The sequence below is a fragment of the Tympanuchus pallidicinctus genome, unplaced genomic scaffold (assembly GCF_026119805.1).
Source record: "Tympanuchus pallidicinctus isolate F22 unplaced genomic scaffold, pur_lepc_1.0 scaffold17, whole genome shotgun sequence".
NCBI classification, from domain to species: domain Eukaryota; kingdom Metazoa; phylum Chordata; class Aves; order Galliformes; family Phasianidae; genus Tympanuchus; species Tympanuchus pallidicinctus.
Genome location: NW_026294690.1, coordinates 12,998,565 through 13,025,166, shown reverse-complemented (window position 1 = coordinate 13,025,166; position 26,602 = coordinate 12,998,565). Strand labels below are relative to the sequence as shown.

The following is a 26,602-nucleotide window of genomic DNA, read 5'->3' as shown; positions in this document are numbered from 1 at the left end:
CAGTGAAGGGACAGCAAAGTCTTTGTTTTGATAAGGTGAACAGGTTTGCCCTTGAATTCGCATTAAATGGCATCAAATTCTTTCACCACTGGTCTTGACTGAGGTTTCATCTGTGATAAACCAATAGAAGCCAACAAGCCTAAATACATAAATAAATGAAAAAGATTCCTTGTCTTCTGGAAAGCAAAGCGAGGCTAACTGGGGAGAGAAATACTGTGTCTGCCAGCCATACACAAAACAGTCTACTTTTGACTTTGGTGTCCTGAAGCAGTAAGAGTCTGTTGTATTAAAAGCAGTAAAGGTGTGTTTTGTGGTGGTGGAGTTGTTTAGAAATTATGTTCAGGGTAATTTTAGGTGCCTGTGATTCTTAAAAGAACAGAGTAAAGAGTAAGCGTCTACGGGCAGACGGCTGACTCGTCGTTCTCATTCCACTACTGGCCCCAAAGGGGAGCAAAAATGCATGTCGTAAGCACCTTGCAGAGATAGGAGAATATGTGTGGGTTTTCTTCCCTCCCGTATGAACCTTTCTTGACTATTGTTGTCCTTTTGGTGTGTTTTTCAGATTAGTAAGCAGCAGCTCCAGACAATCAAAGATCGCTTCCAGGCCTTTCTCAATGGAGAAACCCAGATTGTGGCAGATGAAGCATTTATAAATGCTGTCCAGAGCTACTATGAGGTAAGCAAAGGTGATTTCATTGCTCATATGAATCACTGTTCTCACCTTTTTTATGGACAGGGTCAAATTTTGAGCGAATGGACTCTTTGTACTTTGCACTTGCCCTTTTTTTGGTGCTCTGTTGACAGAGTTTTTCCTTTTCTAACACACTGCAAGATTTGTGAAGCTCAGGGTGTGCAGATGTGTTGTCCATAACTCAGCAGTGGCTCTCCCATGCCCCATGGCATATCCCATAAGTGGATTGTGGGGCAGCTCATTCTTCCTTTGCATTAAGAGAGATCTTCCTGATCTTCTAACCAACCTGTTTTAAAACACGAGTGCTCTAAAGCAAAGGAGGAGTGGGGGAGGTGTACATCACCAAAACTAGATGGCGCTAAAGAACGTGGAGCATCTCTCCTAATTGTGCCAAGGAATGATTGTGTGCCTTCCTTTTTTCACTTCTTTACGTGCAGCCTTTTTAAAAATCTTTTCTCAGAAGGAAAGAGGTTCTGTTTTTGCAGGAAATCAGAGCTTTTGATTTGTATGAGGAGGATTGCTTGTTGTTTTTTTTCCTAGCCTTTCTGCAAACCATTTGTCTTTTCCCTAGAGCTGTACTGTCATAAAAGGTGAGGATTTTGAATTGCCTACATAAAATATTTCTATGGAAGTGGAATCTGAGAGGACCAAAATCAGATACTGAAACTGAAGAGAATTTTAACTCTATAAGAAAAAAAATTGACAGCAGCTGCTTCTGTGGTAGGAAAACACAAATTATCCCTGGATTAAATCTATTAAACTGGCCTAATAGTTACTTCTCCATCATTCTCCATACAGGAAGGAAGTTGAGAGTAATTTACATCTCTTATCAGGAAAGAAATTGTCAAGGGATCCTCAGTTTATCACAGCTTTGCTGAACAGATGCTCTTAGAGAAAGTTTTCAAGATGGCGTGAGCTGCATTTTAGGATGTAAGAGCAGCATAATTTGTTTAGAGGAGATTATTGGGCAGGAAAGTGGAACTGCTTATAAACAGACAAAATGCATTCCTGTTTCACTGGTGACTCTGTCTGAAAGCATCTCCTGACCAGCTCCAGAGTCCTGTGCTGTATAATTACATCAAGTAATCAAACTTTCAAACAACAGCTATATGTTTGCAGTTCAACTTGATGCTTCACTAGAATTGTCCTACATAACTCAGGCCACAAAAAGCATGATGCATCCCTGTTTGTCCGTTAGAGCAACTTTCCAGGCTTGGTTCCAGTGTTGCAAGACGAGGCTGTGTGCAGCAGTGATATTGGCTGTGACCTCCTGCCGTTTCCTAAGTCAGCAAGCTGAGCAATTTCTCAGCTGCAGGCTGTGCTGGGAGCTTAGATTCTGATAGCTCTCACCTGTTATCTAACCTGAAAGCCCCTGTGCACACCCAGGGTGTTATCACCAGTGTTCAAACTGTAAAGATAAGATGGGTGTGCTGGTGTTGTTGCTGCACAGGCTCTCAGAAGTGGGCTGGTCCTGGAGGAAGACCCACTTCCATTCCTGATGGACACCTGTGTTACTGAGCATCTGGGAACATAGAGTACCATGTTGCTGAGCAATACAAAAATCTACCACGTCTTCAAGTCATCCGTGAGCTTTTGAATTATTGAAAGCTGACAGGTACGCCCCTGTGCTGACACACCTTCTTCCCAACCTGCCACATTTGTCAGTTCTCAGCATCATTAATAAAACAGCACTTCTCACTTGGCATTGACCGCCCTTCTGCCTTCAGGGCTTGGAGGGGGGAGAGCTAGCACAACATTCCCCTGTCACCCTGTCACCCCTTGGCTCTCTATGGCTCCTGTGGAATCTCCTGCTGTGCTGGGCCCTGCTACATCTGGACCCTCTGTTCTTGAAGTGATAAGAACACCTTCATCAGCTGTCTTCTCCCTCCTGCTGCCAATGTCCTGCACCTCGCAGGGTGGCCTGCAATGATCTGGTCTGGTTTAGTAGCTTGGTGTAAGTCTGGTTTCCCCATGCGTGGCTACATGGATCCATGCAATGCTGTTGATCTGAAGTAGGATGACTGGACTCCTGCTAACAAGGCAGAAATTGGCTGGGTGGACATAGTTATGCAATAACTTTCTTATTAAAGCATTTGATAGAGTAAAATATAATCTTTCTTTCCTGAATGGCATTTACTTATCAGGCAAAGTGTGGCGTGGCCTGAAGACCTACACCGCATCACAGTGTTTCCATTCTAGCAGACACAAAGCAGGAGCTTTACCTGATTACATTAACATCACACCATACAGATGCAGCCTCTGTCAGTCTGGCAGCATGTGGTTGTTGAGTGGGAAGTTGGAAAGCACGCTGGTGATGAGTTAGCGCTTTTCCTGGCAGTGAAATGCTATTTGCGGTCCTTCAGGAGCGAGGGGGGATTGTTTTTAAGCAGCACCATTGAACTCACTCTTTCCTCACAGGTGTTTCTGAAAAGCGATCGCGTTGCAAGGATGGTGCAGAGCGGAGGGTGCTCAGCCAATGACTCCCGAGAGGTCTTCAAGAAGCACATTGAGAAGAGGGTGCGCAGCCTGCCCGAAATTGATGGCCTCAGCAAGGAGACGGTCCTGAGCTCCTGGATGGCAAAGTTTGATGCCATTTACCGTGGCGAGGAGGATCCCCGCAAGCAGCAGGCCAGGATGACGGCGAGCGCTGCCTCCGAGCTCATCCTCAGCAAGGAGCAGCTCTACGAGATGTTCCAGAACATTTTGGGGATCAAGAAGTTTGAGCATCAGCTGCTGTACAATGCTTGTCAGGTAGGGTCCTCCTCCTAGCGCGGGGGGAAATGGGTTCATGGGGAAGTGATTGGTGATGGAAATGCCACCGTTATAAACTGGAGACTCTGAGTGTGATGAAATGAGAGAACTTCCAAAAGCAAAAGCATTTTGGTTCGCGGTGGGGTTTGTGCACTGCCAGTTCTGTTCTGGCAGTCCAAGCAGGCTTCCTTCGCTTGCGTGTGTTTTTTTCTCTTAGTTGGTTTCTTAGAGGCTTCTGTGGGTATTTTAGATAGTCTTTATAAAAGTTTTCTTTCCTGAAACCCCATAGAATTGCTGAGATGGGAAAATTTCATTCCTGAGCTCTGTGTCTGGTTGAGCAGGTCTTTGATGGGGCCCAAGAGGGCTGTTTTGCTGTGACTTGCTTGCCTTTATGCTGTCACATCACCCACCTAAATGACAGAAGCACTTTATTGCAGCCTGCAATAACCTTATTAGTGTTGGAAGCTCAGCTACCCTGAGGGTGAACATCTTATGCAAACTCCCTTGTTTAGAGGAGAGGGGAAGCCATAGATTGCAGGGCAGGGCTGTGTGCCCGCAGACCAGAGCCTCATTTCCCATGGCTGTTGCTTCCCAAAGCAGGGAACATCCCAAATCTCCACTGCCTTGGAGCTGCTCCGGTTGCAGCAAGTTCCTAGATGGATGCAAACCTTTCCCATGTCTCTTTTTTCGCCCTCAGTGAGATCTGGATCCCCAGGGATGCTGGGCTGGGTGCTGCAGAGCTGCTCGCATCACTCTGCCTGGCCCCAGATTGTGCTCCTTCCATTGGGTATTGATATCTCAGCAGGATAAAGAATGGCAGTCACAGGAAGGGCGTGGTAATGCTAGGGACAGTTTTCGGAGGAGGAGTAAAACCTGTAATTATGGGGATCAGCTTCTAATTGGAATTAATACATTTGAGACCAATTCTGTCTTGTGTCTAGACATTTTCAACTTTGTTCAAGACATGCGAAATTATTTTGGATGTATTTTTTTACCCTGTAAGGAGCTTAATTATCTCGCATTTGTTCTTCATCTCAGTCCTTTATGGCAGAGTGGGGAGAGGATAAATGTCCCTGACTGAGGCTTGTTTGCAGCAAAGGCAGTAGCAAGGACTGCATCAGTCCTCATAAATTATGTTTACCAACTAGATTTTGTGCTTCTATCCCCTGATGGAGAACTTCTGTAAAATCAAAACCACGATGTTGTCAGTGGTGGGTTGAGAGCTGAGTCAGTTTTGCAGTTGTTTTTTCCTAACCTGTACTCACTCAAGCCCTCTGTCTCCCACCCTCCCTGACCTGCACACAGCTCGGGAACTTGGATGGCTTTGCGTAAACATGTAATCTTACTCTCTTGCTTTGTGGTTCCCAGGGATGCAGAAAGCAGTATTTGATCTCTGCTGCACTACTCTGTAGATGATCTCTGCTTTTGAGAGCCTCTCTGGCTGGCACCTTGAACCCAGTGGCAGTTTGTGCTGGCTGCTCCCTGTAGATTGCCTTCTTGTATGCAGCAACCCATTTCCTGTTGCAGGCTGTAGCTGTATTCTGGAAGCCAAGAGTCTCTGTCTGATATACAGGGGTGGCAAACCTGTAATTTGAGCTTCCAGAGAATGACACAATTTCTGCTGGAAGTGAGTATTAGCATGAGATTTGCTCATTTCTTAGTACCTGCATAGCAAGGATAAGCTGAGTACTTCGGTCCTGCCTTGGAGCACCAAAATTGCTGTGGATGTCCACTCCTACCTAGTTAGTCTGTTGCAGGAGATATAATTAGAACTTAGCAACCTGAAGGTGTTTTGTTGGATAAGGTTCCATGGGCAGCTCCCAGCACAAGCCAAAACTGCAGATCACTCTTCTGGAGTATTTTCTGCAGCAGAGCTGCTGGGCACAGTGACTGATGTGCACTGAGCAGTGGTTTGTGCTGCCCCTTTTCCTCTTCATCTCTTATGATTAAATGTTTATGTTGGTCATGGAATAGATTTCCTGAATTACCTATGGCTGGTGGAAGACCCCGGGTGCAGCTGTATGGGGGAATGGGTGCAGGTTCTGTACTTTCAGATGTGCTGTGGCCATGGCAGGGCTGGGCGATGCTCCTGCATGATTTCCTTCCAGCTTCTCTGTCTCCCCTCCCCAACTTTGAATTTTCATCAATTCTCATTTAACGTATCTGCCTGACAAGTGCTTTTTTGCAAGCACTCTCCCAGTCTGTCAACCTGTGCTGCAGATCAGCAGTGAGCTCCCTGTGCAGCTCTCAGCCTGCGCATACAGCAGGAGCTGCGGCTCAGAGCTTCGTGGCCCCTCACACCTGAAAATGGTCACTGCTTTCCATTGAGTGTTTTATTTCAGTCCTGATTTATTTCAGTCAGTCCAATTATTTTGCTTCCCTGACTTGGGCTGGGTAAAATGGTTGGGTACTGAGTTAAATTACTGAGGTATGATTTGTTTCATCTGAGTTAATTGGAAGTTAAATCTTTTTCTTAATAACCTAATTGAAACTCCCGTCACCTGTTTCTGAAGAGCAAAATACGTTGTGTGTTCTGTTTGTGGATAAACTCTAAGCAAAAGGAAGACGTTGGTAGGGGAAAGAGTGAGCAGGAATGGTGCTGAATCCCAAAAAGTTGCTTGAAGTTCATTGTGGAGCAAGGAGCCTTTCTCTTATGTGCTCTCCTATTGCATCGTACTCACTAATTGCATAAAGATTGCATCACTGGTACTGTGTTTGTGTTCACATCTGAAATATTATATCATTTATGCAAGAGGAGGATTTCCAAAGGGATTTTTTTCAATGCAGTATCCCCAGGTGGTACGAGATGAGTGAGTTCTTAATGCGGTAGAGATGATACAGCAGGATCTGAGACAGCAAAAGGGACTGATGTGGTTGGAAAAGCATTTAGAAAACAAAGATGGGAAGCAGTGCTGTAGCAAAATGGATTTGGAGGGAAGTGTTGTTAGGCACAGCCTCTGACTAGAGCGTTTTAAATAATACAGAGACACTGAAGTTGTGCTTTCTGGTTTTGCATAACACGCGCAGTGTGGATTGGCGTTTCTGCTCCACCGGGGTTGGTGTCTCTGCTGAGGGAGGGGTGTTGGAGATTTGGGGTTCTGCTCCAAAACTCAGGGCTTGGGCCTTGTGATGAGCTGTGGAGGAGTCATGCAGGAAAAACAAATGTTATTTTAAGGTGTTGGGTATTTCCAAACTTGGCTCTTTGCTGCAGTCAGCTTTTCCTTCGGCCCAGCTCTCTATTTCACACTGACTTTGATGGCTGAATTGCAACAGCATCTCTGGAAATCAGGCTGTGGTCTTGTTATTCCCCATCTGTAGGGCAGTGATTTACTTCTCTATCTCATACTGTGTCTGAAAGTCATTTTTAGCACACACTGAAGAGGAGATGCAGTTGAGTGCTGTTCAGTTAATCCAGCTGCAGTGATCCCATCCAGAGCCAATCTCTGATAAGCTGTGTGCTTCTGTCTGCCCGCACTGGGCTCTCAGGCTGTCCCTGCAGCATTGCTTGAATTCACAGGCTGCACAATCAGGCTTTCTCTTCCTCCCAAGGCCTGAAGCATTCCATGGCATTTCTGTTCTATCCAAAAAATGTCTGTGCTAAGCTTCCAATTTCACCTAATTCCCTTAGAATGAGAAACAAGTAGCTGAATATAGGCATGTCGACCTGCTGAGTAATACATAGTAATGCATGGTTGAAGGTCACGTTCTTTCAACATCTGTTCCTGTCCATCTGGGTTGTAGGTGTAAGTTGCATGCATGTGTGTGTGGTACAGCACAGAGCACATACCAAGCCCCTGTATCACCTAAAGGGATCAACGCCACTCTTCTCTGCAGTTATTTTGTGTGCTTTAAGGACCTGTGATCTCAGCTAGAAAGCTTTTCAACCCAAATCTTACCAGCCAGAGCTGGCTCAAAACTGGAATGCACTGTTGTGACTTTTATTTATCCAGCTGAATTAGGATGCTGTGTCCGCAGGCTGACATCTCTCACAAAGCAGAAAGCTCCCTTGCCAAAAAAATTGGTTCCAGAGCTACTAATAGAAAAGATATTTAGAATTTCTGTCCCAGATCAAATATTTGATTTTAGCTCAATTCAGAATTATAGATGATCCACTACAGTGGTATCTCTCCTTCTACTCATCCTTCATCCTTTTGGGTTGGATATTAGGAAAATCTTCTAATTCAAAAGAATGGTGATGCGCTGGCACTGCTGCTTGGGGAATGGTGGAGTCACTGTCCCTGGAGGTGCTCTTGAGCCATGGAGATGTGGCACTGAGGGATGTGGTCAGTAGGCAGTATTGATGGTAAGTGAGTGGACTGGATGGCTGTAGAGATTATTTCCAACCTTGATGATTCTATGATTCTACAATTCATCTCCTCCATTCAGTTGGTTTTCCTGAACCTGATTTCAGTGTGGTGTGTTGAGACCCGAGGGTGATTGTTGGCAGAGATGCTGTGGTAGTGCTTGGAGGATGTTGTCTGCTTTGTTCCAGGGCTGGAACACACTGGGGCAGAATATGAGTAGTAACTCATACTCCAGTAACACAGACAGCGGGATGAAGGTTAGGCTGACCTCAGAATTGAAGCTCAGTTTGTGTCTCCTCCCAGAACCATGCACTTATCTCTTTTCTGATGAAAAATTCCCAGCCACACCTTGCAATGAGGGCTGAGCCCAGGATCATTGCACACAGCATAGGGTTGCCTGTCTGTGGGCATCTGTGCCTTCATTTCAGGGATGCTTTTTAGCATCAGATCACTATTTTCTGCTCCCCGTGTGAGAATTTCGCAGAACAGAGAGCAGTTCCTTTTCATTTTAGCTTCATTCTGGAGCTCAAAGTCTATGAAATGGCCATCAGTAGTGTGCTGGATGTTTAGTGCTAGCTCTGTTGACCCTTGCAAAGGGCACAGCAGATGATCACACAGAGCCAAGAGCTGCCCATGTTCTTTGCCAAGGCCCAGAGCATTGGCCTGAGCCCATTTCCTTTTTTCCTACCTCCTTTCACTCCTATGAAACACCTTTTGGTCACTCCACCAATCTCTGCACCAGCAGCGTCATCCCCTTGCCTCCCTTAGAGCAAAGCTGCCGCCAACAAAAACGGGCTGAGGGGCTTTCAAGACGATCAAAAGCCTCAAAATCCATAAAGCATCATACTCTGTTTTCAGTAATTCAGTATTTATTTCCATGGAAACAGAAATGGCAGCCCAGAGCCTTCTGCAGGGTTGTAATTACTCTTGTAGCAGCCCATGGCAGCCACAGTGTGCCTGTCAGCTGCAGCCCCTCCGAAGGACAGCCGTGATTTAGGGCTGGATGGGAAATTGAAAAGGGAATAAGCATTGGGAAGTGAATGGAATTTCCCCCTTTGTAATAGTGCAGTGTGGATGCACACAGTGACTCAAGAAGAAGGGAAACTGCCCTTCTTTTGCTTTGAAGAGCTGTGTTTGCATGGGAGGGAGGAGGTGCTGAGAACTGGGGGTAAAGCAGGTGATGGAGGGATGTGGTGGCAGAGGGCAGTGCTGCTGGCCTGGTGTGTGTCACATCACTGCTGTGTTTTGGGGAGGAAAATGCATCAGTCAGTCTGTGCCAGGGCAGTCTGTGCAGCACTGGGTGTTGGGTCTGTGCAGGACGTGTAAGGACGCCTGTGTGGGTTTGTTAGCTGTAGGGTCAGCCCATGTTCTGTGCTGTAATGGACTGAGAGAGCAATCTTGGCCCCTGTAATTAAATTTAAAGCAAATTAGCTTTTCTATTAAACAAAATAAATCTGATGCAGCCTAATGCTGTATTCTCCAGCTATGGCTGATCAATCGCTCCTGCAAAGAGAAGGCAAATGCTGCTGAGCAGATGGTCTTGGCTGAGGCATGGTCAATTAAACTAATTAAAGATATTTTCATTTAATCAGAGGGTGTTTTAACCCTGTTAGCTGCCAGTTGGGATGTATGTTTTTGTGCACTAGGAACTTCAAGATCTGGCCCCACTATGGACATCTTTTGGTTTTACAGTCCCTTTACAGAAACCAGATTAGGATACATCCATAGAGCAGATGTTTAGCAGGGAAATTATAATGTCATGCAACAATAGTGAAAACTTGCAGGGGAAAAATGAGTCGCTTGCTTCTGATGCTCACCAGAGATATTTATGGGATTAGAGAAGTCTTCTGTGCTGAGTCCTTCCCATGCCACCCCCTGGCAGATGGGTACGGGTGCCTTTCTGCAGCAAAGCCAGATGTCACTTGTTCCACCAAAAGGTCAGCAGTCACTGGTGCTTGCTGTAGCAAGTTATTCAAGGGGCAAGGAGAGGTTTTGGTATCCATAAAAGCTCTGGGCTCATAGTAGCAGCCTCTCATTTCAGCTCTCTTCTGGGGTACAAAATGTTTTTGCTGCTGAAACCCACAGGGCTCATTCAAGACAAAGTTCTTTTTGATTTGCTTAATGGAGCACACAGTCATTTGTCACAAGTGGACGTCTTTACCATTCCCTGTCCCACGTCCCTTCTGATCTCCCTGATGCCCTTTTCTGTCATCCCAGTGACTGGTGACCCCAGCCAACAAGATGAGTGTGACCAAGAGCTTGCTGCTCTAATGGAAGAAGCACGCAAATTATCTCAAGCTGCAGCAGAGAGGACTAACACACACAACCCGTTAGTGACACTGTCAGTGGGCAGCACTGAGGGACTGCAGCATCCCTCTGCATTTCCAACAGCTCGTGCAAATTAAATTGCAGTTGTGCTTTATCCAGAGGGCCACGTGGGCAGCTTCATGCATCACACCAGATCTGTCCTACTCAGCAGTATTGATCCCTGCAGGTACATTAGGGTTGAAGTGAGGGTGATTTTCAAGATGTTCATCCTTTTGTGAAAGTGTTTTTTTTATTCTTCTATTTAGTGAGGGTTTTTCTGTGGTGTGGTGTCAGCAGAATGTTCTTTGTTGTCTTTGTGGACTGATTACCACTGAGTTATCTCTTCAATTTTTGTTTCAATTGGCCCATGAATACTTCTCATCAACTGCATTCATGCTGCAAAGGAATGCGTAAAATAACCATGGTTACCTTATGAAATATCAATGGCTTGACATTTTCAGTCTACCTTAACCTCTCTATTTAGGGACTGCTAATTCTCTTCTTTCACCGACAATCTATTTGTTGGCATGACTTTCCTGCTTCTTAGCCAGACTGACTTTTTTTCACCGAATCAGAAGCCTCATTTCAAATGCATATTTATTAATATCATTCCGATTCCTTGCCACCACCTTGCATTTGGGAAAGACTGAGCTAAGCAGCCTATTCCTGCCATCTAGTAGGACCAGCTGGGAAAAAAATCCAAAGGACTGAATCGTAAGCTGATCTGCTGATGCTGACACTTGCAGGCTAGCAGAGAGCTCTGGGAAGGGTAACACTTTCATCCTCAGATTTTTAACTGGGAGAACTGTGTCAGTGCCTTCTGCCTGTGCTGCTGCCTGGCAGCTTCCAGTGCTCAGCTTTGTCACAGGAGCAGATCAGAGCCCATGGGAGGGCAGGAAAGTGGGCCTTCCCTGGCACAGCTGTACACAGGGAGATGCTGAAGCACTGGGGAGGGTTTTGCAGAAGCTAGAGAAACAGGAAAAGTTTTTGAGCATCACTAAATGTGATGGTATAAGGAGAATGTAACTTGAAAGTATTTCATTGGAGAGGAGATTTGGGATGGCACAAAATGGACATTACAGAGGTGCTTCCCTTTGTGTTGGCAGAGAGGAAACTGCTGGTGAAAAGTTGGGGAGCAAATGGAGAGGTTACTGAATTCAGGGAAACCTCTTTGCACTGACAGCCCTAATGATCTCCACATCCTCTCAACACCCCGTGGATCTGCCCAGGGCAAAGCCAAGACAAACCCTGTTCAAAAATGGTTGGGTATGGTGACAAAAGGCAATAATTAAAAAATAGACATTTTATCACTGATCTCCCATTAAGCAGTCTAGAATTTAACTGCAGTGAGTTTTGTGGAGGATTTTGAGTTGGGCTTCCACGTGGCCTGGTTCCTGAAGGTGGGACTCACCTCTCAAAATATCATGTTTATTTCAAGCCATCCCTCATTGCTCTAGCTTTGGGCTCAGAGCAAGCCATCAGAAGTAAAAAGAAGTTCCTCAGCATGCCTTGTGTTTTTATTAGGAAAGGAAAATGTCACCCCTCCTCTTTGTCTTTCCCTCAACCAAAGATGGCGAGCAGAAGACGTGACAAAGGAATGACCCCACTGGCTCCCTTCTGAGAAAGCAGTCTTGTTTTTTATTTCGGCAGCATTTGTTCCCTGCAGTACATGTTCCTGTCAATCAGCCCAGGAGGCCTTCAGAGACAGAAGGGGTGTTATCCAGACCTCTCTCTCTTTAAGCAACTAACTGCTAACTGCAAAAGAACCCATATGGGATGCTTAACTTGAGGAAGGCTGGAATACTTAATAAGACATAACTGGTGCATGACCCTGCACTATGTTAATGCCTCTCTCTTCCTTTTAACTAGAAAAACAATGCAGTGGCTAGAATTTAATTTTGCTCGTAGGTCTTTAATTTGAATTCCCCATGAAAATCTCAGTGCTTTGCAGCTCTTTCAATCCTCACATGTGTATTTTATCACAGAAATCCTGTTGCTTTCCCAGGAGACTCTCAGTGCCTTTCACGTGGGCAGTGGTGACGTGTAACAGAGGTGATGTGTAGCCATGGCTCTTTGTGGCTGTGCTGGAGGCTGGTGCCAGAACTCTGTGGTCTTCATTCCCACCAGAAATATCCAGAAGTCCATGGTCTTCATTCCCATCAGAAATATCTTATCTGAGCATCAGGGCTGCTTTTCTCTGAGCTGCTGCAGTCTAATGCCACACAATTCTCTTTCAATTTCCTTTTTATTGTCTGAAATAGAGCGATCATTCTTGTGACATACGTCATCTGCTCAGTGAATATTTTGAAAGTTCCTTATTAATGTTTTACTGTGTTTTCTCTAATCTTCATTTCTGAAAGAAATGGTTTCTCCAAGGCTGCCTCTTCCCCTTTGCAACCCATATGGTGTTCAGTATTGCAGAAAAGAGAATTATTTAAAACCAAAGTTACTCACCAGTTCTTTCCTGCACTCTCTGCATTTCATTCTTCAGACTACTGGTGTTGCTGTGCTACATGACAAAAGTTTCATGCCACAGCTTGGGATGTGATAGACAATATCATTTTAATTCAGAAGTACTTTGGAAATCAGACGGATCTGGCCCTAGAAAGCACTGCATGAATATGAAATACTGCTGGGTTAATCTTCTGGTCTGCATCTTAAAAAGAACCAAAATAAAAATAAAGAGTAGGTGTATTTCTTAAGAGAAATGAGAGGTCATGGATTTCTTCAGACATATGCCTAAACAGGCACATATTTGTTCCCACTGAGCAGGCTACAAATTGGGAAGTTATCAACAAAGTGAATTTCCTGTGTCTCAGGGGCTCAGTGTCAATATCCCTACCTAAAGGGAATGCAGCTTACATAAGCTGTTCTTTACCACACTTTCAGCGTTGAGTTTTCGTATTCAATATCCTACGTTCTTCTGGATCATCTGATCCTGCTCGTTTTGTGAGAAATTAGAGCACAGCTCAATGGGGAATTCAATGCAAGACATTAAAATACAGCCTCTCGTGTTGAAAAGGCAGCTCTGATAGTGTTCTATAAAACTGCAGGCCTCCATCAAAGAGGCTTCACTGTGTAATGCAGGAAGTGATGTCTCCTAGCAGGCATGATTATGGGTCTTAGTGTCTTGTAGCCTTTGCCCAGTTCTTTTATCTCAGCAAAAGGTGGCAATAAGAAGCTGGGAGGGATGTAGTGATGACACCATCATCTTCATCACTCATTTGTGTAGCCTTTGTATAAAAGCCGTTGCAGTCAGCAATGAAAGGTACAAAGCAGTCACATCCCCTTGTTTCAGAGAGGGAATGATGGCATAGCAACCTTCCTTTCCAAAAAGTATTTTGATATTAAAGGCAGTATCGAGCCAAAGTTCACACAGCATGGGGAGAGTTAAAAGGTGAGAGAAATGCATGCAGCTCTAGAGGTTAAGCAGCCAGCAATAGGTTGGACTTGGAGGACCTGTGTGCTTTGCCCATGCCATGGATGCTGTAGATCTGGGTACTGTGGGCGTTTGCCATTGAGTTACTGCAAGGAAGTGAGCCTCACCTCGCAGCGTGGCACTACACCTGACCCTGAGCCATTGGCTTTTGGGGAAGGTTTTTAAGCCTAAGTAGCTTCATTAGTCACCTTGCTAAGTTCAGAGAAGGCAGTGAGAAAGTCTTGTGGGCGGTTTGAAGTATAACATTGTAATAGCGGAGTAATTAAATGGTCTCTTACTTGTTCTTAACACCAGTCATTTGTCCTGCTGATATTTCTGCTGGTTAGCTGCCAAGCTGGTGTTGTGTAACTCTGGTGAAATAACTGCAGGCATGTGCTTGACTTCCAGGAGCCTTACGTGTGTGCAGAGCTGAGAACAGAACGCATAAAAATAGCCGCAAAACCGAGATGCGGTCTCATGTTGAAATTATTGGCACATTAATTAAATTGGTGAGGCCGTTATGTCTGATGAGAATATTATTTGTCAATTGCAGTATTTTATTTTGTTCTAAAATCATTTTAAATCTCAGCCTTCTTTTTTTCTTTCACGTGGAGCTTATCAGCACTGCAGCTCCTTCATCACTGTCCCTGCTGTCTCCTCGTGGCTTGGAGTCTCTTCCCTCTCTGTGCATACCCAAATTCTCAAAAATATAGAAAATAGCCTTTTCCCTCATTTTCCAATTCGGTTCTTCATTCACCTTTCTGCTCGTGTATTTTCTCTTCAATTGGCCTTTTCCTTCCTCGCAGTAGATTTTGGCTGGGAACGGTTGTGCTCAGATGGTTAAATAGCAATTGAGGGTAAATTAGCTGAAAGAGCTGTGACTGCCACTGCCTAAATGATTCCAAAATAACTTTGTGGAGGAGAGTGGCTGTCAGGTCAAGGGAAAGCAGCTTGTTTTGGATCTGCTTGGGGTGAACAAAGCTGGAGGGGATAACACAGGTTAGATTAGTGAAGAGCAAAACACTATAAATAATGGGTTATGTGCTATCAAGGATCTGTGATAAATTATGGTGATGGCTTGCAAGTGTACAGCAGCACATGCTCTCATTAACATCTGCAGTATTATGAGGAGGCCTGCATGGTTTCTTTGAGGCCGGTGCAACAGCTTCCCTTAGGGAGTCCCCACTGACAGCATGGTCCTCAAAAGAGGAGGATGCTGAGGGATGCCTTGGGGCCCTCCCATGGGTGCTGCTGGAGCCCATTTCCAGCACGCAGCCCTGCCCTTCCTGGGCTTCTCTGTTGCCAGCCCTGCAACTCCTGGTCTTCTTTATTGCCACTTAACATAGGCAGTTGTTCAGGGTCACTGCCTGGTCAATCTGTTCTGCAGTTACCTATGGCAATTGCAAAACAGCTGAGAGTGCCTGGCAGCTGGTAGAAATTTTATTTGTGTGGATGAGAAGAGGCAAAGATACATCCAAAGAGATAATTGGGATCATTAAACTTTCCTATCATAATGCTAGTTGCAGTTTCATCCCTCGTAGGTCTAAAAACATAAGCAATATCAAGTATCTATTTTTCTCCCAAACATACCTGCAAAACTAATGGATTTGTCATGTCAGAGTATGGCCCACTGTGAGGCTGTAGCATTCTAGTTAGCAGTGTGGGGAATCACAGAATGGCTTCGGTTGGAAGGACCATCCAGCTGCATCCCTCAGACTGCATCTCAGCTGTGGTGGGGCAGTGACAGAGGCAGAGCAGAGTCAGGGCAGTGTGGGATACAAGGCCAGGAATGCAGGCAGCCTGCCTCAGCATGGCTTCATGCTGCACCAGTGTGCACAGCAGAACGGGAGCTCTCTCCACTGTTGCATGAAATTACTGGATGCCAGACATGGATCAGAAGTAAATTGCTGCTGTCCAAAGACAGAGAGTTCATAAGAATCATCAATAACAAAACTTTCTGTGTGGGTTAGTGCTGTGTGGAGGCTGCAGCTAGCAGGAAGTGCTGGTGAGCAGAGGAGACGATGGGGTCAGGTGATGTCCTGCTGGAAAAGGTGTAAACAGCATTAAGCCAGATGTAACTGGAAGTCAATAGGGACAGACTCTATTAGATCTGAGTTGGCCTGCCCTCAGCATGGTCACCCTAGATAACAACGGGGGATGTGTTGTCCGTCTCTAATGTGGTAAGAAGACTTCTACTTCTGCATCAGAACATGAGATCCATGCTATAGAACTGTATTGGAAAGGTTTAAGAGTCACGTGAAAGGGGGAGGAAGTTTGGCTTACCAGGGGAAATGGCTTGAGGCAATGGGATCTGTTCACAGCAGTCTGGAACCACACATGTACACACACAGGGACATCCTTCAGGGTGCAGGCAGGGAGGTGCCAGCTGTGCTCCTGGGCAGGCAGTGCTGGAGGAACAAAGGTTGCTGCAGTTTCTGTCTCCTGAAGGCACACACCATGTGTTTTTCTAGTAGATAAGCTCTTGTAGATAAGTTTGATTGCAAGATACAGTCTTTATGTAGCAACTACAGGCTGTTTTATGGGCGTTATGCAGGAAAGGATACTGCTTTGCCAGATTAAACTTGTTACAGATTCCCATCTGCACAGAAGCAGAAGTTACAAGGTTTGTGCTGTGCAAATAGTTATTTGTTGTACATTTTGGACTAGACATGAAATCTAGTCCAGATGACGCATGTTCCTAGCATGTGTCATTGTGCAGGCAAGAGAGCTGCCAGCAGTGTGCACCTGAGCAGTTCTGCATGATGATTGGGGTGCAGATGGGAAGTGCTTTCCCTGCCAGCCCTGGCCACAAGATTCTGCACAGCATGTTCCCAGTGCTGCTGTCGAAGGAGCACTGCTCATGGGGAGCAGCAGCTGCTTTGTGCCGGGCTCACGTTTGCCTGTGGATGGTGTTAGACTGGCAGTGAGTGGGGTGAGGTGTGATGGCACAGCCAGGTGCTCTGCAAACAGCTTAAGGTGGAGAAGAAAAATAAATACATGAAGAGAGTAGGGTGGGTTTTCTGCTTAGCCCATTTTATCCCTCTCACACTTAGGTCTCATCCCCTCTTCAATTGATCTCATCCAAGGCAGCATCTGGCCCAGCAAGGCTGCTTTCTCAGCCCACTCTATTCACTTCACCTGATGGGAAGCACACATCTGTCACAGGTGGGAGGTGGTTTCAGAGAAGCTGGAAGAGGATTGCTGCTTTTTCCCAGTGGAATACAGAACAGGCAGTCTCACTTCTGTTATCAGTGGTGCTTTGCAGCATAGGCAGCTGTTGTTCCTTGCCAGCCCTGGGGCACCCTGTAACCCCAGCATGTCCAGGGCCATCTCTGCAGCCAGAAAGCACCACAGCCCTTTTGGATCTCCTTCATCATTCACCTGCATCTTGAGGACAGGATACTCATGCCCCTTTTGTCAGCTTAGCAGGGAAAGCAGGAGCAGATACAGGCACACCAGCAAGCGGTGGTCTTGGGGAGACCATCCCAGCTGTGTGCAGCAACAAAGTTTTTTGTAAGTTGTGGCCAAGCCTGGCCCCCACATCCCTAAACATTAAGATGCAAGGGGGCAGGGCTGAGAGGAATAATCTCTGCAGGCACAGCTTGTTTGTAGCAGCTCATGCAAATCTGAGATGAATTAAGAGCTTCGGAGATACTCAAGGAATCAGTTGAATTGTTTCAGAAATGCTTCATCTCCGCTCTCAAGCTTAGAAAAGAAAAACTGGGGACAGGTCTAAACTTTTCAGAAACAGAATGAAATATTTTTATTTTTTTTTTAGATCACAGAAAATATAGTAAGGAAGACAGTCTGAAAACGAATGCATTTTGAGGGGGTGGGGACATCTTTGGATTTCGCTCAGCCAGCAAGCAGGATGATTCATTTATTCTCTTTGTTTCCACGTAGGGCTGTGGCATGGTCTGCAGTTCGTTCCTTTGCATCTGCAAAGCATGGGGCATGTCCCTGCACCTCTCCCAGCTGTGCCATTGCCCAGCAAGAGTTCTCTCACTGCACCATTCTCAACAGCTCACAGTGTTGCAGTTATTTTTCCCCATAGCTGCAGCTGGAGGGAGAGAAGGACACTGAAGGAATTGCTTTTTAGCATGGAGATGCAGCAAGGAGAGCTGTCTGACCCCATGGATGGTTGCACGCACTCAATATTTATTCCTATGCCCTGGGCACTGTCTGCAGCCCCTTGGTTTCCATAAATCTGCTTTAGCAAGCAACTTGATTAATAGAGAGAAGTGGATGAAAGGGATTTGAGATGGTAGGTTCTGTTTGTGTACACTGCCACAATTTTATAGCCTGTAGCATCCAATGATACCTTCATTTGAAGTAACAGGTTGACTATCGCCGCACAGTTTTGACATGGTTGCAGTGCAAAATGCAAAAAACACCAAATCCTGTGAGAATGCTCCAAGCATTTCTCTTCTCTTTGATCTCTTCCTTGGTGATTTGTCTCTGTCTGAGAGGAGATGCGGCTGCCATTGGAGATGGGCAGCTCGAACGCCGTGGATCAGCAGGCACATTTGCACTCTGCATCTGGATTCCAGCTGCATATTCTGCACCCTCTTACCTGTTCTTCCTGCATGTGAAGTGTGTTGCCCTCCACAGGAGTTTAAAGGAGAAGGCGGAGGATGAAATACAGATGAAACGTGTTCAGGGAGGAGATTTTCACCTGATTTTTGCAATGCAGTGCTGTTCAGAAAGTGTCAGGAGACCTCAACAGCAGCAGAAAGTATAATGCTGTACTGTCAGGATCTAATATATTTTCCTTCACTCTGTAAGCAAAAGCCTTCTGCCCTGGTAACATTTTCAAAGGAAGGAGGTCACGCCATGCTGAATGTAGCTCAGAGTAAGCAGCATTTCCTCGAAAAGCAGGAGGTCAGAGAGCTCCTTTCAGATGAGATACCTGGAAGAGTTACAGTGAGACCTGACCCATCACCCACCTCATGTTCTGTCCTAAATCAATCCGTCTTTTGTTCAAGAAGCTCGCTCTGGTGAGGAGTGGATCTGGTAAGGCCCCCTCAGTCTGCAAAGACGTGTCATTTGGGATGGCAGTGCGCTGTAAAACTTAGTCACAGCCAACAAATTACTGTATGAATTGCAATCCCAGCTAAGCTATGATCCATCTCAGCTCGTGAGATGTCAGGAGAGCAAAAGTTCTAAGATGATGAATGTGGCAGATAGCTCAGGAGAAGATCCCAGGGCCATCTCCTGCCAGCACATCCTTGGCTGCTGAGGACAAGGGCAATGTGAGAAGGTGCAGTGTGGGGTGTAACACGCAGGAGGCCCCTTTGCAGGTGGTCCTGTGGACTGTGGGCCTGTCCCATCATCCTAGCCCCTCCAGGACTCACAGGATGTAGTTGCTTCTCCCTCTCCCGCAGTACTGCTGTGTCTTGGCGTGTGACACAGCTGGGCTGGCCCAACCTGGGATGTGTGGTGAAGAACAGCAGAGATATGGCACTGTCCCAGCCCCACAGCCCCAACACTGCAGAGCAGCTCAGAAGCTTCACCTGATAGTTTTCCCCATGGAGAAGGGTGTTAACGATGGGATGTGATCGACTGCCATTTGCTGTTGCTGCTTTATGATCTCTATTTGAATTACCTTGCAATAACTGCAGTTATATTTAACACTGTCTGCACAGCTGAATTTTTAGGTGGCTGATTTTCAATTGCAGATCTCTTAATTGCGTCTCACTTCGTATAATATTTGCAGCAGGAGTTAATATTTTTATTATGGCAGACACAAGGTTGGTGCTGTCAGGCAGGAGCAGCCCTGGCCCTCCCTTATCTCGCAGCCTCTTGCTGGTGGACTGGGAACCAAGGCCACGTGCCATGGTGGAGCTGGAGGGAAGCTACCAGGTGAATGCTAATTATTTTAAAGAGAGGTGGCTTTTCCAAAATGCAGTGATAAATTAGCGATTGTTGCATGGCCAACAGCATTGCTTCTATTTAAAAACAGGAATTTCCCTTAGATGTAAATTTCTCTGAAATCTTACAATGCGTAGCACAACATGTTAGGGCAAAGAACTGACTTTTTTATTAGCCTATTAGGTGAAGCTGTTAAGGTGGGTGTGAATTCCTATGTAAGATTCTTAACCTGGCCTTACAGGTTATGCAGACACCTCTGGAGGTGTTCCTGCATCCTTAGTGTGTCACTCTTAATCCCACTGAGTGACAGTGTACTGCAGCTTTGTTTTGACTGCGGAGGCTGAAGCCCATTTTGAGTTATGTGACCATTGTATTTACCATTAATTACGATTCTAATCAAGGGATTGGGATCTGAGGATACATAGATCTTTGTTCCGTATAGTTTGGGATGAGTTAATTGCAGATAATTCTAGCTATAACAAAACATTTAGAACTGAATAGTAGTTTATTGTCATGTGTCAGAAATCTAGATTATTTCCTTCATATTAATCGATTTGAAAATGCTAAGCTATAAAGAAACACAAGTAGACTAAGCATAGCAATCTACCTTGGGCTGCATGAGCTCTGATTCCGGATTTGGAGCTCCGATTTCTTTCATGGTGCCATAGCTCAGCATGTGCCCCAGGCAGGCCTAAAAGCATCCTTACGCAATACATAAGCAGTGAGTATTAAGGCATGCTCAGAGGTCAAGAGATTCTGGACAGCTTAGTTTTTAAGCCCTTTCAGTGTTGTACACCTCTTATGGATGATCTTGCAGAGGGATTTGTGGGGTTCAGAAGTTCTCTAGAGACAGATTGGAAGGCAGTGCCATTCGAGTGGAAGTGTTTTCCCATCCCTTTGGTTTTTTTAATGGCCTGCCAAACGTTTGCAAAGGGAAACAGTGCCTTTTCTTCCCCCTCTCCGTTCTTCTGCATCTGTTTTTCATTTATTTTGTTTTATCACCACTCATAAATCTGTAGCTATCTCTGCACAAGCTGCCAGAAAGCTGTGCGCTGGGTTTGCTTGCCTCAGCCTTTCCCAGCCTTGCAGCACAGAGCATCCTTGCAAAGCTGGGGCTGAAGTGTACTGGTACACTGAGATAGCTGGAGGGAGGAATGAGGGGGGAAATTTCCCTTTTCAAAGCCCTTCCATGCAGGGAGTCTGGCTGACACCTCTGCTTATGAAGCCACCAGCACGAAGGAGGGCATGAGAAACCTCTACACTTCTCCATGTATGTGCTTGCAGAAATGCTGTGCTCCTCCAAAACATGTTGGAAACCTGCTCAGCTGATGGGGTAAGCATTTCTCAACAAGGCAGCATTTAGATGGAGGGCTTGGGCCTGGCTGTTGTGTGCTTACATGATGTGCAAAAGCCCAGCCAGCTGCAGAATTTATGGCTCTGCTATTGAAGTCAGCACTCAGCAGAGAGGGGCTGCTGTTATATCCTAGTGAATATTTTCACTTGCATTTCTAGCACAGCCCCAAAGCTTATGAGCTGTGAAATGAGATTTCTCTTAGAGGGGAAAGCACCAGCCCTAACCAAATGGTGCAAGTCCTTTGTGCTGTTTCAAATCAATTCCCCTCAGGATCCTTTGCTTCCTTACAGCAGCGGTGGTTCACTGAGTAACACAGGAGCTTGCTGGGATAAAGGGAGCAGGCACTGATCTGCAGCTGCTTAGCAAATGGCCAGGAATTTGGAAACGATGGGCATCCTGCAGAAGGTCAGGTTTTGTGTGTGTAAGAGCCAAGTGGTGCAGGGCTCTGCTCCAGCAAGGGCAAGGAGTTTGTCACCTTGCGTGGTGGTTTGCTTAATGAATTCTGTAACATTTACAAACAACAGAAAAACCCTCCATTGACCAGCCTTTGCCCAGCGTAAAGCCATCTGAGCACGTGGCAGTTTCACTGCCAAACAACCTGGCCAAGAATTAAACCAGTGTTAAACCTCTCCCGTTCTCAAATATCTGATGAGTTATTGGAATTTTTCACTGGGTTGATGGATTTCTTTTGACTTTTTCCAAAGTTTTTGAAAGTTGATTTCAGCTGGAAACTCGGAAGCTTTTCTCCTTGAAATCTTGTTTCTACTACTTTTTCTGATCACAAATATTGTGCCCTAGGAACAAATGTTGGCAAAGTAATAGATGCAGATTGTGATTAGTTGGATTGATGGAAGTTTACACTGTACTAGAAATATTTAGCACTTCTTTTGGGCTAAAGAACTGATTTTAGGAAGTCTGACTGGTCAGAGGAGAGGTAGCCTTGAGCATCACTGTTGCACAGCGGTGCAGGGGTGTACTGATGTTTAATCACATCAGTCTTAAAACAGCTTGCAGAAGGCTGGTGCTGTCTTATAAAGCCTCTCCCTTTGGCGACAGCTATTTATGTATTCTTCTGTCCCTGCTAACAGGCAGGGTTACAAGGGCCAATTTGAGGAGAATCCCCTCATCACACATTCCTTGCAACTTTGCCCCTGGTTTCAGGGAAGGGTTTTGCTGCAAGGGAAGATGGTTTCAGGGACATCCTTCTCCTGGAGGAGCAAGGCACAGCACTCAGATATCTTTCATTTTGGTTAGAGATCTTTTGACATCTGTGGAGCTGACCCAGTGTGTCAATTAGGGTTTGGAGCAAAGCTACTGCCTCAGCACCCTTCTGGAGATCCTTCTGGAGCAAGCTGCAGGCATTCCCTTTGTTGTTAGACTGTTGAATCCAGAGGGTTTCAGAGAGGCCCCATCACAAAAATCTCCCCTTTCATTTTAATCCATGGGCCTGGAGTGGGTAAATGAGGATCAGCTGCTTTTTGACAATCCATTTTTTGGCTGCAGTCCCTGAAAGAAGGGATTGCCTGTGTGCATCAGGTGACCCTCTCAACAGTAAAAGCATGCAGTGAGTCGGACAGAACAAGACGCAGCCATTGCAGAGCCCTTCTAAATAGGACACAGTCCTGTAGCAACCCCCAGCCCCATCATGAGTTGGAAAGGAAGGAAGATGTGCTCAGATCCGCATTCTGGCTGTGTTATGCCCAGCCCATTCTAAGCTGACCCAAGAGGTGGGCAATACCTGGGACGCTGTCCTTGCTCTCTTTCCCTCTCTCATTTCAAATCCCAAGGCAGCTGGCAGGCTTTGGGTTGCAATTTGCTGCACAAAGGATTAGCACATTGCCCAGAGTATTATTGACGTAAGCTATGAGACAGTTTAACATCCATCACACTCTTGATTGAAAAAGAGCACGGCATCCCACCTGCATGTGGGGAGGGAGCCTGCAGCCCTTTCTGCAGTCTAGTTGAGGTATCAGCTGAGCTGAGAGCTTGATGATCCTTATGGGAAAGAATATTTCTTTAATTATTGGAATTCTTCTTGGGAAAGGATGCTACAGGTCAGTTATGACTGTGTTGCACGTGGGGTTTGTCCTGGTTCATGTCACTGTATCTGCCAGAGCAGTGGCCAATAAACCACTTTAGGGCCATGTGTTCTTCAGTTGGAGTACTCCATGGTGCCAGACACCTCAGATATTAGTGAGCCTTGACTGATTGATTAATTATTAACTGAAGGGGACTTATGAATTTTTCAGCATTTTCTCTCATTGTGCATTACAAAGTGAAACCTCCCTTTCCTAGACAAAGATCTCTCCTAAAGCTCTACATCAGAGCTGCAACATTGTCACCCATGTTGTGTTCTTGTTCAACCTTCACCTCCAGCACATTTGCTTTGAAATCTACCATTTGCTGAGCTACATAGCTGCTGGCATGCCGAAGGGTGAGAGGCCTGGGTCTTCCTCTTGGTGGCTTTTGGCACCATAATACATAACACAGTGATTTGGCAGCGTTTTGGGTGGATGAGTGGCCAGATCAATGTTCAAAGGGGTTCCAGGAGGTTTGATGCGTGTTGTCACGGGAGAAGCATTTCATTAAATCAGTGTGTTGGAGAATCAATGCAACCACTGAGCTGGTTTTAGTTCACTATTTTATGAGGACATCAGCTGTAGGTTTGGCTACTCGGTGTCGGTAACCTTCCCTTGTCTTGGCTGGGTGGGGTTCAACAGAGCATGAGTCAGGAACCTAGGAATCAAAGTGGCTTTATTCCTCATGCAGCACAAAGCATATCCCCATGCCTCTGCATTGCCAGCACATTTAGAATGTGGTTTTCCAGCACTGCGTTGTGCTCTGCAGCAGCGTATGGTGCAGGGGGATGGCTGCACTCATAGCCACAGTGAAACCTTCCTCAGAGGGAGGGGAACACCCTCATCAAGCCCCACTTATTGCGACTTGGTAACATGTGCTCCTCTGGCTGGGAAGGGATGTTAGCATTAACAGTGACTGGCAGGGAGGGATTACACTGTTAAATGGTCCCAATGGTTTCTGGCTCCTCTCCTGTGGCTGATGACAATTATGGCGACAATACCTGTCACTGTGCGGGGCGTGCTGTCAGTGCCAGGCTGATGGCTGCACGTCGTGTCGCTTCCTGTCCTTACACACCCTTGTTGCATACTACAAAGCTATTTCCAGCGGTGCTGTTCGCTGTGACAGTTTAAAAAGCAGGAGCTTCACGGTGCTGAGAGCACGGTGCGTTGGTCTGCTCCACTAATGTTTGTAAACATTCGGTGTTGTGTTTGAATTGCGTGTCTGTGGGGACAGAGCCTCATCCACGCTTGGTGGCACAGCTCTAGGTGGCTTTAGGTCGTGCTGCTGGCAGACTGCAGTCCGCCAGGCTCAGCCTTTCCTCTGCGGCATCACGCGCTGCGGCGAGCCCAGCGAAATGGCTCCGGGCGTAGGGATGGATGAAGGAGGGAGCAGGGCAGCCCAGCATCGCTTTTGGAGCCAGGACTGCGTTCGTAATTGTTGGGCTTTAAGCGGTGATAAACTGAAGCTTTAAGTGGGGCTTTAAATCTGTAGCGCTTTGCTCCAAAACCACTGGAATGTAAAGTCTCCATTAACACTGTTATTGCCCTGGAATGCTCCTGGCTTTTTCTGGGGTGAATAGAGGTGAGATGGGGCTGTGCCTTTAAAAATCACAGGGCTCAGCCCGGTAGTGCAGGGAGGTGTTTCCCAGAGGAAGCAAACAATTTCAGCATGGACTGGGAGGAGTTTGTGCATCTGACTGCAAATCTTAGGGCTCGGTTAGATGGGTTTGTTTCCCTTCTCCTCCACCTTTGAAAGGAGCATCGAGACTACCTGCCATCCCTTGGGATGCTGCAAGGCAAAGCTCTGCAGCACATTTGTTTCAGAGTGGAGGAAGCCATGGGGTTCTCCTGCATGCAGGTGATTGGTTTTGCCCAGAATTAAATGTTGCGTGCTCCAAGTTGCATCATAGAATCATAGGACCATTAAGGTTGGAAAAGACCTCTGAGACCACCACGTCCAGCCCCAATGCATCCCCACCATGCCCATTAAGTCACGAACCAGAGTGCCACATCTCCATCATGAAGGTCTTCAACCTCTTTTCTTTCGTATTAGCACTCATTAAAATTTATTCACATTTAGCAGTTTATAAAGTGGTCTTTTGCAAGATGTTTTCCTTGCAGTTAACAGTCACCATGTGGTTAAAAGTAGGCATACACCCTACGATGCATTCAGTGACAGACAAGCTGTGATTCTGGACGATTTTGGGCTCCACTCGAAATCAAATCTGCATAATTTTATTTTATTTTTATTGTTTTACTTTAACAACTGTTACACCGACGTTGATAATCTCTGCAGGGCAAGCAGAGAGAACTAATGTTGTATGCGGGCAGACATATGAAAACATCTAATTTACCAGCAGGCAGTTGGGTAATGATCAGTTGAGAATTGCAAATTATGTACGTCATCTATTTGTGGTGTGCTGCTGAAGAAAAGCCCAGCACATCTGACAAATCATATACATCCTGATATTTATAATACTTTTCCCATTTAATTGACTGGGGCAACCTTCTGATTTATTTCCTTGCTTTATTCATAGCATACCCATAGCATAGTCATAATGCAGAACGAAACTAATTCAATTTCTCCTTGACTCTGTAAATCATTTACGTATTTGCCTGTCAAGTATTTGAATATAAAGTGGGCATACATACGGCAGGAAATAATTAGCTCATTCTCTAGTTAAGAAATCGGATTGTAATGACGTTAGGGTCTGCATTGCCCTCCTTGGCTGTTCGATATCGCTTAGATAGCATGGATTACATTCGCCCTGTACCTTATTTCACGAGCAGAGTATGTTTTATGGGCACCAGCACAGCTCTTTTAATAGCCCTCTCGAATGTTATGGCTGTGTAAAACGTACGTGGTGTGCTTTGATGTCAGCAGGAGCAGTGACTGAGCTGCAGGAGCACACGGGGATTGCAGCCTCACCCTGCTCCTTGCACAACAAGTGGGAGATGTTCTGTTGGCTGTCATGGGCTGTTGCTGAGCTTCTTTGTCATCACTTTCCGACAGATGAGTTCTTGCTGTGGAGCTGTTTTGCAGAGTCATTGAAAATACAGCCTGGAAATACTCTTTGTTTCCTTGAAGTCTCGGTTACCAGCTTGGCAGCCCATAGCTCTGGAGAGGAGTGCGGTGCCCATCCAGCTGCTGCTGCAGAGTGCTGAGTTTGCTGCCTCCTAAGAGGAGTAATCTGCAGTCAGATCTCCCCACGACACAATTTTTGACACCTGTAGCATCACTGCAAAACCTCTGCAAAATCAAGAAAGTACAGAAAGTCAGAGGCAGTTTGCCGGCTCATTACCATACTGCAAAGCATCTCCAAAGCAGCATCCTTGGTTTCTATATTTGACGTCTGAGCTATTTTGGGGGATGTGTGATTAGCCTCAATTATTGCAGCTCGGATGGAATTCGAGTAATGCCCCCTTTTTTAGAGCTGCAAAGATATGGAAGTCTGGAATTGTGCATTTCCTCCCTTTAATTGAGCACCTTAACACATCACTGATGTGCGAGCATCAGTAACATGATGGGTTTTTTTAGTAGAATTACTGAGGAAGCTGTGCTTTATGGCTCCATTTTGGTTTGGAGATCTAGAATATGGAGGTGAGAGTGGCAGGTTGTGAAAGGTGTACTGGTACAGCTGCAGTGAGTGATACTGAGGTGGCTACTAGAGATCATTGAAGCTTCAGTGGAATTTGGATCAGGGTCCTAAACCGTGTCATTTTCCTGCTTTAATTAAAGCTGTAACAGAGGCTTTCAAAATGATCAAAATGTATTTTCCCTCAATCTCAGCTGCAGTGAACGTCATCTCTTTGGAAAATCTGCACTGA

General features: G+C 45.8%; 1 protein-coding gene across 7 annotated transcripts in view; it reads left to right on the top strand.

Moving 5' to 3' along the window:
• The window catches only part of CADPS (calcium dependent secretion activator), a 174,355-nt gene that overhangs the window by 27,468 nt on the left and 120,285 nt on the right, over positions 1–26,602 (top strand). For all 7 annotated transcript variants that reach the window (XM_052678451.1, XM_052678448.1, XM_052678447.1 and 4 more), the window contains exons 2-3: positions 563–676; positions 3,110–3,442. In XM_052678451.1, coding sequence (XP_052534411.1) covers positions 563–676; positions 3,110–3,442 — 447 coding nt within the window. The remainder of the gene's footprint in view (positions 1–562; positions 677–3,109; positions 3,443–26,602) is intronic.